Source organism: Ylistrum balloti, unplaced genomic scaffold (assembly GCF_031769215.1).
Source record: "Ylistrum balloti isolate Yb309-2 unplaced genomic scaffold, AGI_CSIRO_Ybal_v1 Utg369818, whole genome shotgun sequence".
NCBI classification, from domain to species: Eukaryota; Metazoa; Mollusca; class Bivalvia; order Pectinida; family Pectinidae; genus Ylistrum; species Ylistrum balloti.
Genome location: NW_026781987.1, coordinates 633,665 through 650,530, shown reverse-complemented (window position 1 = coordinate 650,530; position 16,866 = coordinate 633,665). Strand labels below are relative to the sequence as shown.

At 35.8% G+C, this 16,866-nt stretch overlaps 1 protein-coding gene across 1 annotated transcript; it reads left to right on the top strand.

Annotated features, from left to right (window-relative positions):
• Positions 1 to 4,219: 4,219 nt before the first annotated feature.
• Positions 4,220 to 14,476, top strand: LOC132545008 (prostaglandin reductase 1-like). Its single transcript, XM_060208671.1, has 9 exons — positions 4,220 to 4,340; positions 5,464 to 5,509; positions 6,402 to 6,461; positions 7,012 to 7,176; positions 7,384 to 7,501; positions 7,783 to 7,938; positions 9,346 to 9,457; positions 13,451 to 13,569; positions 14,289 to 14,476. Exons 1-9 carry the CDS (start codon positions 4,220 to 4,222, stop codon positions 14,403 to 14,405), a joined length of 1,014 nt encoding a protein of 337 aa, XP_060064654.1. The 3' UTR covers positions 14,406 to 14,476.
• The last annotated feature ends 2,390 nt before the right edge of the window (positions 14,477 to 16,866 follow it).

Genomic DNA, 16,866 nt, shown 5'->3' with positions numbered 1-16,866 from the left:
GGTGAAAATAATGCACCCTTAATATGAAACAGCATTTAATTGACTTGCCATTTCCATTGTTTCCTATTGTTTAAAAAAACGTTGGCGTTCAGGGAACACCCCATACGACTTTGTTTTGTAACCCATTGCCATAGATGTTCCTAGTCGTTTGAGTACAACTTTAGGCCTTTTTCCCATCAGTACATCTTATATATACAAAGCATGATAGAGAATGAAGACTATTGTTACACATTCTATATATAAGAGATTTCGCAATTTATCAACTTCATAGACACATACAAAGGTCTTTAATATTGTGTATATGGATACTCGAGCATTCAATTAACTAATAATAATGCTATATCTTCGTGTCTCTATGGCAAGAGAATGACATGACGCACGGAGTCTTGTCAAACGTAAACGGTATTTCGTTGGTATACATTTACTAATATAAAACTGCAAACTTAAAATTGATCTATATATAAGACATTTCGGTGAATTTTCCAACGTGTGCATAATTGATTAGTCGAGTGATACTAGTGACATTAATATCATTTAAACCTAAATTATGCAATTGTTCTTTAACCGAAGTGACCCAATTGAACACATTTCTGTTACACAGGTTTAACAGAAAATTATATAATTTGGATACAGTTATCAGAAAGTCTCATTCTAAACCAGTATTACATCTTTCTATATTTTCTCAAAAAACCCTAAGGAAGCCATCCAAAGTCAGAATACACCAGACCGTTACACGCCGACTTCTTTACTTTTAACAGTTTTTACTACCCACATAAGTATCAAATAAATGCAACATGGTTTTTATATTAAGGTTTGAATAAGAGCAGTTGGAAAGTAAAGCAAACACCGTTTTACGTCCTCGGGCAGCCAGTTGTTTCTGGATATAACTAAATCTGTTATTACATTTTAGTAAAAATCCTAAATATGAAATCTGATCAACGCAAGAAACCATACAACCTTTATAATACCATTGTAATCTACCACTTTTAATTTTAGTTTTATCTAGACTTACAGTATGATTCCATTCATTACAATAGACATCTAGATTATCAAGCAATTCTTGACGACCTTCCGCGGATTCAGAAAATAAAACAAGGCTATCGGCACACAACAGTGGATATAAAAAAAGTCAAGAAAGTACCAACATGACAACATTATCATAACATAAAAATTATTCAAAATCATTCATTTATAGAGAAAAAAAATGCCGGTGATAATATTTCACCGTGCGAGAGGCCGTCATTAATAACGAAGAAATCAGACAGGTTACCGTTTAATTTTACACGATTTTTCTTGTAGATACATAGACTTTACAACTTTAAGAAGTGTTCCTCTTATTCAAAGTTTTGAGAGTTTATACCAAATATTTACGCTATTAACTTTATCAAAAGATTGGCGAAAATCACCAAAGCAACGTAGAATATTTTCTTATTATTTAAAGATTTAGATATCCTAGAATAGATAAAAAAAATCGACAGTACTAATTTCAGATCTAAACCCAAATTGAGCATCAGATATTTTATCATATGCTTGGGACAATTTCAATTACCGGTTATTTCGATATAGATATAAACAATTTTCCTAAATAACTTACAATACGTATTCCTCTGAAATTATTCGGACCAGACAAATCGCCTATTTTATGTAATCGCAGCAATTGACTAGTCAGCAGGAAAAAATGCATACTCTAAAATGTTGTTTAAAAATGTGCAAAATAGGCAATAAAATATCCCTACCCCGAAAAAACATTCATTATGATACCATCTAGGCCATGAGACTTGCCTCTTCTTAAATTCTTCACAGCATTACTTATTTCATCATACATAGGTATATCTTCAACATGTTCACGTATTATCTCGGACTCAGAGTTATCGTTCTTGGATAATGTTTTTTATTAGTTTGGTTATATTCATATCAGGTGGGTTTTTTTTTAATTTTGTAGAGAAAAATCATTTCATTATTATTCTGATATAATCCATTGTATCACCATATCTCGTATATTTTATTTTTAATGGATTCATTTAATCCATGCCTCCTTTTCTTCTTAATCAAAGTAGAATGGGTGACAACATATTTATCCTTATTGAACGTCAAAAATGCATTTTTATAGGGCACATACAGGGCTTTTAACACAAGACTCATTATCATAGTTGCTATCACGAGGTACATGTATAATGAATGACTCCATGGTACACAGGGATACATCAGTAAACTTACTAACACTATAATTAATATCGCCTTGAGTAACAGATTCCGGTACCACAATAACATTCTGTAAATATTCATTAACAGACAATAGATTGAAATAGGTTTCATTAGATTTATCCTACTTCTTGTAGACCGGCTCTCGCTGGCTGCTCACACTGAGGTTATCATTAAGCAAAACATTTGGACGAGTCAATCTGGACTTCATTTGAATATGCAACGGAGCATGATAAGAAGTTGAAAGTTAAAGTTGGAAACTTTTTAAGTTAAGTTAAACAGTGCGTCATTCAATATACAAAGGTAAACAGTACTCATACCATTATGCCCAAAATAAGTAAAATCCATTCTTGCCTGGTACGTTACACGATATAACAAGATTTACATAATTCGATCACACGACAACCAAAGGTATTAATTACAACATCTGGTTTATTTCTTGCACTAAATACTTCATCAAATTCATTTAATCATCTGACAATTTTTGTAAATGATCATTGATCATGGATACTGAAATGGATTACATCATTTAATATAAAAATGGGTTCGACTGTTAAAATCACACCAACATTACATCACCAAATTAGCTATATTTTCCGATACTTCTTTCAACCTCAAAAAACAAATTACAGCTGTATAGATTATACTAAAACAGAATTTGACAGGGGAAAATACAATACAAATCTAATTAGATGATTAGATATCTTCTACAAGACATCTGAATCGCACACTGGTTCAGTTACATCTACAAAATATATGACCTTTTATCAAGATACCGCCTCCTTGATATCGCACGGCTTATTGTCTTGGATAAACTCTCAATAGACAAAGAATACTCGTTCAGTATCCATTAAGTAATTGGATAATTCAATGGTAGAATTAACATGGCTATAAAAACTGACAGACATGAGTTTATTGTTTAGTTCGCCATTGATGTTCCAAGACAACAATTTGATATCCATATTCTGGCACGCATCCTCACACTCCACATTGTTCTATGGATTATGTGAGTGAATGCTGAGGGATGATTGATAATGTTACCACCTCTTCCACAATACTTCCCTCTGTTACCCTGATGGACATGGGCGCTACTACCGCTATTATCACTGTTGGATTTCCTCTAGAGCTGATCATCTACATACAAAATGTCCCGAACAAAAAAACGTCTTTTCCTTTGCATCCAGCGCCTTTTTGAATATAGGCCACAATGTCTTCCTGGTCGGACTTCCCGAGGAAACTGCTTACCATGTTTCTTTACTTGACACTTGGAGTACTTCCTTGTCATTTTTTCGTTCCTATCAAGAATGTGATTTTTAAGATATTTGCAATTACGTCGAGTAAAAAAAAAAGATAAAGTAACAACGTTTGCTATCAAAATTATATAATATAAAACAAGTTTGTCCTATTCATTTATTTTCCCATTAACCTTTTTTTCTTGAAACCCATATTGTGAAGATGAAAGGGAAGCTTTTTTTTCGATGATGAACCTACAGCAGTTATCGTCCATGACTTCAACAGTTTGCTGTTAGATAAATTCCGTCAGGTTATCGGGAGCATACTCGTGCAGTTACACACAGCGTTTCTTCTTTCGAACGCCGCACTCCTTAACGAGTATCACAGATTTTCTTATTAAAAAGCGAAAGTGTGGAAACGTTCACTACATAAAAAATGATTCCTTGTCTCCTTCTTTTGAACCTTTGCCAAAGTAAGATGTATATCTATGTATACGGTATATATGTTACGATTTCTCAGCCTTTCGGGACAAAAGATGCATACTCTGCCATGATGACCTAATCATTCGTGTGCTGCAGCCTTGTACACAGTTGATAAACCCGAACTGATCGTGTATAAAACTCACTCCTATCACATTCAGAAATTTCCGGATACCACATAAAGAGGAATTTCCGGACGCATCTCCTATCATCGTTTAGGACTGTAGGTTTATTCCTCAATGTACTGGGTGAACATCAGTATAGATCTGGATTATACGGTCATTGTAGGTGTAAATTAACCGAACATGGCAGATCAGGCCATAAGATGCAAAAAATGGGTACTCGCCAAAAAGATGAAAGGGAAGCCGACATTGTCTCACTTTCGGTTAGAAGAGGAGGATGTTTTGACCGATCTACAGGACGGAGGTGAGTACATGGAGACACATCTGATTACATTACCATACTCATATACTGATATATAATATATATATATATATATAAACACATTTTTTTCTACTTTTTTCATTTATTGCTTATCATAATTATCATTATCATTTAATTTTCAGATTTATGTTTAGAATTATTCCCCATTTTTTCTCTGATATGAAATTCCTAAACGGATGGCATTTTTGTTGTGTAAAGTTGGCAAGCTGACTTTCATCTATTGGTTAATTTTAGAAAATTATTGAATCAATTTACTGAACTATGCGAGATCCATTTACACTGAATGTGTTGAGGGTTTTTCTGTATGAGTTGTACTATTGTTTATTAATTTCCTGTTGTGTCTTTTTCAGCTATTCAAATATACATAGAGTTATTTAGATGTATTTTGATTGGTTTTAATGTTGTACACGTGCCAACACATGTTATATCTCTCTGTAGGAAATAGACCGGTAAATCATTACTTCTAAGTAGACATCAGATATTGTCGGCACACTGAAAACAAACAGGCATATTTCCTGTTGTGGTGCGAATGTTTTAGAAACTGATTTCCTTTATGATAAAATTAATTTCGTTTTCATATGTTCGCTTATGCCTGTGCTGTCAGTACCGGGAATTGTCATCTTACACACTGTACACTAAAATATTATAACGAAACGCTACCTGTATTCCATGCCATTAAAACCTAACGACAGGTACTTACATCTGATGGAGATTTACCTACCATCTATATAACCTTATCAAAATCATTCGCACTGAAAGTGAAAGATATAGCTGTCCAAACGACTAAATGTTGACTATATGACAAATGTTAATGGCAGATTGCGATCATCTAAGTGAATTTTCTTAACTAGACTGCCATGATTCACATAATGAGAACTATATTTGTTTATTTTTGTTATTCCCAGCATCATGACACTGACCAAGACAATGTATTTAATCTTTCTGTAGATACTGACAGTCGACACTCCAATATACTTCAATACTTTGGTTAAAAATAGATTCAAAATATCTTTAACCGATTAAAAATACCATTCACGCATCTTTCTGATTATTCCGTTTTTTGTCAAGCTGTGTATCAGGTGCATGTTTTGTTTTTATTTTGTAGAAGTTCTTTGCGAAGCGGTGTATATTAGCGTCGATCCCTATATGAAGTAAGTTACAACATATTATAAAGCTTAGATCTAATCATTTTACCAGAAGAAAGGGGCGGCGGGGGGAGGTGTGGGGGGGGGGAGGGGGCCAAATGAGATTGTGTTTCTTAGGAAACTAAGATCATGAACCAACCGGTGCTAGCTGTTTAAATATTGACATGTTTATTACAAGATGGAAGGTCAGGTTGCCCAGTGGTAACGCGCTCGCTTTTCACCTAGCCGTCCGTGGTTCGATTCCCGTTCGAAACGGACGTGAAAAAGGTATGGGGTCAGCTGCCCAACAAGATCGATTAATATAAACTGATAGCTTGCTTCGCAATTATTGTGTAGTGCATAATGTTTATATGTATATTCATTACTAGATGGTTCAATTGTTCACCAAGTAAAAGAGGCGAGACGCATATTGTTTTCAAATGTCCTGAGAGAGTGTAGTCGTCAAAACATCACACACAAAATATCTGTCCTGACCAAGTGTAGACATTAAAACATCACACACAAAATATCAGTCCTGACAAAGTGTAGACATCAAAACATAACACACAAAATATCAGTCCTGACAGAGTATAGACATCAAAACATAACACACAAAATATCAGTCCTGACAGAGTATAGACATCAAAACATAACACACAAAATATCAGTCCTGACAGAGTATAGACATCAAAACATCACACACAAAATATCAGTCCTGACAAAGTGTAGACACACAAAATATCACACACAAAATATCAGTCCTGACAAAGTGTTAACATCAAAACATCACACACAAAATAGCAGTCGTGACAAAGTGTAGACATCGATTCACGATATAATAATGTTATCCATATCCATCAGTCACCTCCTCACGTTCTGTAAGACTATTTCACACTTAACGATAAATTCTATGTTACAGACCGTATGCAGAGCGCTCACTCTCCGAGGGGGATATGATGATGGCTGAGCAGATAGCGAGGTGTTGTAGAGTGTTTAATTTGCTTTATGAGGGGCGTGGTAGTATCGATATTACTACAAACAACTCATTATCACAACGATAAGAGAAGAACGCCATATGTCTGTTACAGAGAGCCGCTAACCTCTCCTATACAGCAAAAGTAGTGTGGTAGAGTCTCGGAGTTTTAGATATTTGATAGTTAGAGTGTCTTTCAGGTAATCCTTTGAACAGGAAAGGCAAACGACATTATAACTAAAAATAAGAAAACACCTCACTTAACTGGACATTTTTAGCTGCAACATTAATTTATTTACGTTCTGAATTTTTCGACACTAATATTTTAAAGTCAAACAAGAGCGATGAAAATTCAAACTTTCAAACACATTACATAATATACTTACTTTTGTCCCAAAATATAGTCATATTGATAAACCTTAATTTTGCCTTCAATTGTGTAAGATGTAAATATGCTTTATTCTTTAACGATTCCTTGCGTATATCACTAACATTTCAGAATATACATACAACCATGTCTTGTGACATTAAAATGACTCAAATGTCATTAATACAGGGTTCTGAAGAGTAAAAATCCACAGTTCCCTGTTCAGTCACTGGTGCTGGCAAATGTAGGATGGCGTACACTGACACGGGTATCTGATATGACGTTACTTCGACAACTACCTGTCATGGGGGATCTTCCGGTTTCTAATGCTCTTGGTATGCTAGGACTTACAGGGTATGAAAGTTTTGTATTTTCCTTCCCTGAAAACATACAGATTTAGTTATAGAGATTGAATGTCGTACATCATATCATTTCTTTTCGCGAAAAAAAAAAGATCCGTAACAGTCAATACGAAAAAAGTGTTAACAAGATCTGTTTATCGGACAACGTAATAATTATGTCTCCACCAACATATGATAATAACTGTTTTGAATGTGACAGCCTTACAGCCTACTACGGTATGACGAATGTGTGTAAGCCAAAATCAGGAGACATTGTCGTCGTGACGTCGGCGGGAGGAGCAGTGGGTAGTGTCGCAGGTCAGATGGCCAAAGCAGCGGTATTTTTTTTATTTGAAAAAATCTCCTTTTTAAAGCAACGCACTTTCAAAGCACATTGTTGTTTAATTGCGAAAATATTTTACCGAAATGTTATTGTATGTTGTATGCCGTCAGATGGCGCTTTTGGTTCAAATTAATTATGTGATTCATTTCTATAAACAAGTGATAGGACATGGTACATATCGTGTATTAGCAGCGGAATCTGCATTATCTAGTTTCTCACTCATACCCGAATATTTGCATGTTTTGTGTTTCTCTGAAATATCTTGTTTATTTAAAGGGGTGTAAAGTGATCGGAATCTGTGGGAGCGATGAAAAAAGTCGCTGGATTACCGAGGAGCTGGGAATGGATGTCGCTATTAATTACAAAACTGATGACGTCGGTGAAAAACTCAGGGAGACAGCGCCAAGCGGAGTGAACTGTTTCTTTGACAACGTACGATTATTTTTCTACAAACACAGTACCCTATTAATTCTACAAGTTAATTGTATAGTACGGTGTTGTATAGTACGGTGTTGTATGAAACAATTCCTAGTGTGTATCTTTTAGAAACAATAGAGTATAAAATATAATTATTCTAACTCAGATTATTAAGCCTAAACAGGAGTTGCTTATTTCACACTGTTAATTTGAGTCGGTAACTTTGAACAGTTAAGTTAAATGTTTTTAGTGGTCCTAACTACGCTGTTATGGGGGTTGAGGTCTGGAATTAATTCTGTTGTATCGAAACCACAGTTAGAAAACAACTACATGTACAACAAATACAGCTATGTTGATAAAATCTGAATTCAAACACAACATCGATAAAGGGGCAGCAAATTATAAACAAATGAAAGGTTACAAGAGAAAAAAGGGTCTAGAAAGGTCTCGGTCATATATACAGTTTGAAGGAAAGTTTTCCTTAATGTGGAGTTTAGGTAACGGTCGAGGAAACCGGCTAAGTCGGTGAATTTTGAGGGACATGGATAATCAGTATATTGTTATTTACTGGTAAAATATCATCAGTACATCAAGAAGCAAAATTTGAGGACTCAATAAAGTCTTTCTTTCACGTTTGGATTCATCGATATTATATGTGGTGATCTTTCCGGGACTTTCCGAACAGTGCCTATATCTTACTTCTCGGCTATTTCTTGGTCGGTGTAATACTGACCGGTCTGCGTCGATATTTCTTGGTCGGTGTAATACTGACAGGTCTGCGTCGATATGTCTGGGTCGGTGTAATACTGACAGGTCTGCGTCGATATGTCCGGGTCGGTGTAATACTGACCGGTCTGCATCGATATTTCTTGGTCGGTGTAATACTGACAGGTCTGCGTCGATATGTCCGGGTCGGTGTTATACTGACCGGTCTGCGTCGATATTTCTTGGTCGGTGTAATACTGACCGGTCTGCGTCGATATTTCTTGGTCGGTGTAATACTGACAGATCTGCGTCGATATACCGGGGTCTGTGGGGCTACATTGACAGGTTTGCGTAGTTATGTCCGGGTCGGTGTATTACTGAAATGTCTGCGTCAAGGTTGGTGTAATACTGACAAGTCGGAGTCGATAAGTTCGGGGCTGCGAAATACTGACCGATATTTTCGAGGTTGTGTACTAGTTTAATGTGATAATTTGTAACAAGTTATAATGATCGGCGACTATATATACATGGCCGAGCCTGTGATTGACCTAGCACATTTTGACAGGTCGGCGGTGATATGGTTGGGGCAGTGTACTAACCTAACACTTGACTGTAGTACACATTTTGACAGGTCGGCGGTGATCTTGCGGGAATTGTGTAAAATGTCATGTACTGTGTACTTAATTAAACACTATGCTTTCTTATGAATATTTACAGGTCGGTGGTGATCTGGCCGGGGCTGTGATTTGTCAAATGTCAGTCGGTGGACGTGCTGCTTTATGCGGGGCTATATCACTTTATTGTGATGATATACACCATCCCTCCCAAGGTCAGTTGTTACACAGTATTTTCTTTATTAAGAGATACATTCACACTGCACCTTATTTCATTTATCAATGCACAATATCCAGTCCTATCAACCTTTTCCAGTAGGATGTGATAAGACATTTCCAACCCGAGGTTATCGGTGTTTGTCTGGCTTTTCCTGTTATACCAGACATAAAGAACATAAGAATGATGCATACGGAAACTTCTGAAAAAGTACCATTAGAATAACACAAGGGCAACATATGGAAAAGTAAAAATTTACCGACAAGTTGACGGAATCTCGGAAACAGGGGCAACATATGGAAAAGTAAACACTTACTGACAAGTTAACGGAATCTCGGAAACAGAGGCAACATATGGAAAAGTCAAAATTCACCGACAAGTTAACGGAAACAGAGGCAACACATGGAAAAGTAAGCATTAACCGGCAAGTTAACGGAATCTCGGAAACAGAGGCAACATAAGGAAAAGTAAAAATTTATCGACAAGTTAACGGAATCTCGTAAACAGGGGCAACATATGGAAAAGTAAACATTTACCGGCAAGTTAACGGAATCTCGGAAACAGAGGCAACACATGGGAAAGTAAACACTTACCGACAAGTTAACGGAAACAGGGGCAACATATGGAAAAGTAAACACTTACCGGCAAGTTAACGGAATCTCGGAAACAGGGGCAACATATGGAAAAGTCAAAATTTACCGGCAAGTTAACGGAATCTCGGAAACAGAGGCAACATAAGGAAAAGTAAAAATTTACCGACAAGTTAACGGAATCTCGTAAACAGGGGCAACATATGGAAAAGTAAACATTTACCGGCAAGTTAACGGAATCTCGGAAACAGAGGCAACACATGGAAAAGTAAACATTTACCGGCAAGTTAACGGAATCTCGGAAACAGAGGCAACACATGGAAAAGTAAACACTTACTGACAAGTTAACGGAATCTCGGAAACAGGGGCAACATATGGAAAAGTCAAAATTTACCGGCAAGTTAACGGAAACAGAGGCAACACATGGAAAAGTAAGCATTTACCGGCAAGTTAACGGAATCTCGGAAACAGGGGCAACATAAGGAAAAGTAAAAATTTACCGACAAGTTAACGGAATCTCGTAAACAGGGGCAACATAAGGAAAAGTAAACATTTACCGGCAAGTTAACGGAATCTCGGAAACAGAGGCAACACATGGAAAAGTAAACATTAACCGGCAAGTTAACGGAATCTCGGAAACAGAGGCAACACATGGAAAAGTAAACATTTACCGGCAAGTTAACGGAATCTCGGAAACAGAGGCAACACATGGAAAAGTAAACATTTACCGGCAAGTAAACGGAATCTCGTAAACAGGGGCAACATAAGGAAAAGTAAAAATTTACCAACAAGTTAACGGAATCTCGTAAACAGGGGCAACATATGGAAAAGTAAACTTTTACCGACAAGTTGACGGAATCTCGGAAACAGGGGCAACATATGGAAAAGTCAAAATTTACCGACAAATTAACGGAAACAGGGGCAACATATGGAAAAGTAAAAATTTACCGACAAGTTGACGGAATCTCGGAAACAGGGGCAACATATGGAAAAGTAAAAATTTACCGACAAGTTGACGGAATCTCGGAAACAGGGGCAACATATGGAAAAGTAAAAATTTACCGACAAATTAACGGAAACAGGGGCAACATATGGAAAAGTAAACTTTTACCGACAAGTTGACGGAATCTCGGAAACAGGGGCAACATATGGAAAAGTAAAAATTTACCGACAAATTAACGGAAACAGGGGCAACATATGGAAAAGTAAAAATTTACCGACAAATTAACGGAAACAGGGGCAACATATGGAAAAGTAAAAATTTACCGACAAGTTAACGGAATCTCGGAAACAGAGGCAACACATGGAAAAGTAAACATTTACCGGCAAGTTAACGGAATCTCGGAAACAGAGGCAACACATGGAAAAGTAAACATTTACCGGCAAGTTAACGGAATCTCGGAAACAGAGGCAACACACGGAAAAGTAAGCATTTACCGGCAAGTTAACGTAATCTCGTAAACAGAGGCAACATATGGAAAAGTAAAAATTTACCGGCAAGTTAACGGAATCTCGGAAACAGAGGCAACACATGGAAAAGTAAGCATTAACCGGCAAGTTAACGGAATCTCGGAAACAGAGGCAACATAAGGAAAGGTAAAAATTTACCGACAAGTTAACGGAATCTCGTAAACAGGGGCAACATAAGGAAAAGTAAACATTTACCGGCAAGTTAACGGAATCTCGGAAACAGAGGCAACACATGGAAAAGTAAACATTAACCGGCAAGTTAACGGAATCTCGGAAACAGAGGCAACACATGGAAAAGTAAACATTTACCGGCAAGTTAACGGAATCTCGGAAACAGAGGCAACACATGGAAAAGTAAACATTTACCGGCAAGTTAACGGAATCTCGTAAACAGGGGCAACATAAGGAAAAGTAAAAATTTACCGACAAGTTAACAGAATCTCGGAAACAGTGGCAACACATGGAAAAGTAAACACTTACCGACAAGTTAACGGAATCTCGTAAACAGGGGCAACATATGGAAAAGTAAAAATTTACCGACAAATTAACGGAAACAGGGGCAACATATGGAAAAGTAAACATTTACCGACAAGTTGACGGAATCTCGGAAACAGGGGCAACATATGGAAAAGTAAAAATTTACCGACAAATTAATGGAAACAGGGGCAACATATGGAAAAGTAAAAATTTACCGACAAATTAACTGAAACAGGGGCAACATATGGAAAAGTAAAAATTTACCGACAAGTTGACGGAATCTCGGAAACAGGGGCAACATATGGAAAAGTAAAAATTTACCGACAAATTAACGGAAACAGGGGCAACATATGGAAAAGTAAAGATTTACCGACAAGTTGACGGAATCTCGGAAACAGGGGCAACATATGGAAAAGTTAACATTTACCGACAAGTTGACGGAATCTCGGAAACAGGGGCAACATATGGAAAAGTAAAAATTTACCGACAAATTAACGGAAACAGGGGCAACATATGGAAAAGTAAAAATTTACCGACAAATTAACGGAAACAGGGGCAACATATGGAAAAGTAAAAATTTACCGACAAGTTGACGGAATCTCGGAAACAGGGGCAACATATGGAAAAGTAAAAATTTACCGACAAATTAACGGAAACAGGGGCAACATATGGAAAAGTAAAAATTTACCGACAAGTTGACGGAATCTCGGAAACAGGGGCAACATATGGAAAAGTCAAAATTTACCGACAAATTAACGGAAACAGGGGCAACATATGGAAAAGTAAAAATTTACCGACAAGTTGACGGAATCTCGTAAACAGGGGCAACAAATGGAAAAGTAAATGTCAAATAAGACAAAGTGATTAAACGTCTTGAAAAGGCCTTTAAATTTCCTCATACTCATCAACCTGCATCCCGCAAAACTGTTGAGTTGCACAGAACACACCCATTGTGATTGTCATTTTGTTTCAGCAGTTTATAGCATTCAAAAAGAAAACAAAATGACACTCTTATTTTCCGAGAGATATCAATTGTAGTCATCAAGATACAATGAATAATCATTCTATAACAATTGTTCGCACCTTTCAGATTGAATTTGCCTCTCTGTCTATATTTAGCTTCACATCAAAGAAACCGATCTTCAAACTAATTAACATAATGATAGTAATTACATTGATTAACTAAAATCAATACTTTATAGTGAAGCGAGTTTCTTGCTATTTCACAGGGTTGTATCTTGTTGTGTTATCACGCTGTAAGTCCGCAGTATACTCTAGGAAGATTGTTATTTACAATGCAATATCAAAACGTAGTATTTTCACGCAGCAAAAATATCGTTTGTATTTTGATTGTAAATAACCTTATGTTTCATCCATCAGATGATAACGCCTGCTTTATAAACACTTGTTCTTGCTGTATTGCTACTTTGTTGTTATATGATTATTTTGTACAGGACTGTCCATCTATCGAGCTATAGTTGCGAGACAGCTGACCGTACAAGGCTTCAACGTCATCAAATGGTTTAGTGACTGGGATGTAGGATACAAGGCTCTGTATAGCTTAGTCAAAGAGGTAAGGACCATCACATATCTTGTATAGTCTAGTCAAAGAGGTAGGGACCATTAAAACCCTGTATAGTCTATCTAAAGAGGTAAGGACCATCACACGCCCTGTATAATCTAGTTATTGTCCTAAATGAGCCATACTGACGTAATAAAGTTGTCCTAAATGAACATACTGACGTAATAAAGTTGTCCTAAATGAACGTACTGACGTAATAAAGTTGTCCTAAATGAACGTACTGACGTAATAAAGTTGTCCTAAATGAACGTACTGACGTAATAAAGTTGTCCTAAATGAACGTACTGACGTAATAAAGTTGTCCTAAATGAACGTACTGACGTAATAAAGTTGTCCTAAATGAACGTACTGACGTAATAAAGTTGTCCTAAATGAACGTACTGACGTAATAAAGTTGTCCTAAATGAACGTACTGACGTAATAAAGTTGTCCTAAATGAACATACTGACGTAATAAAGTTGTCCTAAATGAACATACTGACGTAATAAAGTTGTCCTAAATGAACATAATGATGTAATAAAGTTGTCATGATTTAACCATGTTGACGTAATAAAGTCTTCCTAGATGAGCGATGCCGACGTAAAACTTAACAGAGCCGCCCTGCTCATAAATACGTCTCATTAGATATCACAGAGATAAAACCAAATTGTATGTAGATTTGGAAGTAACTTTCTGTAAATGTTTTGATGATTATTCTATATTGATTTCAGGGAAAACTTCGGAGCAAGGAATTGATATATGATGGATTCGATAAAGTACCGGAAGCATTTTTGAAATTGTTTCAAGGCGGAAACGTAGGAAAAATAGTTGTCAAAATCCAAGACTGAACGAGATTTCAGCGAGATTTCAGCGAGATATTAGGTATATGGTGTTTGATAGTTGTACATTTGCTGTCAGTAAGTTGCTCATAGACTGCAATATGTGATTGTTATTGAATTAAAGATTTGTAACGACAATAGTTTAGTGATTTTTGTAGTAGTACATTATCAAGAACTTCATCCGGGGAAAAAGTGTTCCCATATATTTACCGTATATCTAAAGTAAGTTCAGTAAGGGATATCAATCTTCAATATGTTTTATCAAACTTTTAAAAGGGTAACCTAACTTAACAAAGGATTTGAGAAGGATATAACACTGTTTGACAATAGACATCAGCCCTAAACTGAATTAAAAAGGATAACCTAACTTAACAAAGGATTTGAGAAGGATATAACACTGTTTGACAATAGACATCAGCCCTAAACTGAATTAAAAAGGATAACCTAACTTAACAAAGGATTTTAAAAGGATATTATACTGTTTAACAATAACAAATGATTTAATATGTAGAAAATTGACAGTACGTGAATCATTACACCAGCTGGTATTCTGTTATATATACTGATATCGACTCCGATATAGATAACACGTTAATCATTACACCAGCTGGTATTCTGTTATATATACTGATATCGACTCCGATATAGATAACACGTTAATCATTACACCAGCTGGTATTCTGTTATATATACTGATATCGACTCCGATATAGATAACACGTTAATCATTACACCAGCTGGTATTCTGTTATATATACTGATATCGACTCCGATATAGATAACACGTTAATCATTACACCAGCTGGTATTCTGTTATATATACTGATATCGACTCCGATATAGATAACACGTTAATCATTACACCAGCTGGTATTCTGTTATATATACTGATATCGACTCCGATATAGATAACACGTTAATCATTACACCAGCTGGTATTCTGTTATATATACTGATATCGACCTCGATATTGATAACACGTTAATCATTACACCAGCTGGTATTCTGTTATATATACTGATATCGACCTCGATATAGATAACACGTTAATCATTACACCAGCTGGTATTCTGTTATATATTCTGATATCGACCTCGATATAGATAACACGTTAATCATTACACAGCTGGTATTCTGTTATATATTCTGATATCGACCTCGATATAGATAACACGTTAATCATTACACCAGCTGGTATTCTGTTATATATACTGATATCGACCTCGATATAGATAACACGTTAATCATTACACCAGCTGGTATTCTGTTATATATACTGATATCGACTCCGATATAGATAACACGTTAATCATTACACCAGCTGGTATTCTGTTATATATACTGATATCGACTCCGATATTGATTGTAGATAACACGTTAATCATTACACCAGCTGGTATTCTGTTATATATACTGATATCGACTTCTATATAGATAACACGTTAATCATTACACCAGCTGGTATTCTGTTATATATACTGATATCGACTCCGATATTGATTGTAGATAACACGTTAATCATTACACCAGCTGGTATTCTGTTATATATACTGATATCGACTCCGATATAGATAACACGTTAATCATTACACCAGCTGGTATTCTGTTATATATACTGATATCGACTCCGATATTGATTGTAGATAACACGTTAATCATTACACCAGCTGGTATTCTGTTATATATACTGATATCGACTCCGATATAGATAACACGTTAATCATTACACCAGCTGGTATTCTGTTATATATACTGATATCGACTCCGATATAGATAACACGTTAATCATTACACCAGCTGGTATTCTGTTATATATACTGATATCGACTTCTATATAGATAACACGTTAATCATTACAACAGCTGGTATTCTGTTATATATACTGATATTACACCAGCTGGTTTTCTGTTATATATACTGATATTACACCAGCTGGTATTCTGTTATATATACTGATATCGACCTCTATATAGATAACACGTTAATCATTACACCAGCTGGTATTCTGTTATATATACTGATATCGACTCCGATATAGATAACACGTTAATCATTACACCAGCTGGTATTCTGTTATATATACTGATATCGACTCCGATATAGATAACACGTTAATCATTACACCAGCTGGTATTCTGTTATATATACTGATATCGACCACGATAAGCTTGTTTTGTATATGTGTTATATTGATCTATGTAAATTTGATACTTTAAGCGATTTTGTTCCCTTCATCGAATAATTGAATATGTTCAGAAATAAAACCCAACACACTGACGATAATAATGAATGTACAAAATCATTTAATGTTATATATATGATGATAAAAACTATGTTGTACATTACTTGTAAATTTTAACAATCCCAATAATGCTACGTTTTAATATATAACAGCCCTGTTTTACATCTGGAAATATAGCATAAACACAATAACTAATACGTTGATAAGATATCTTTTGTAAAAACATTT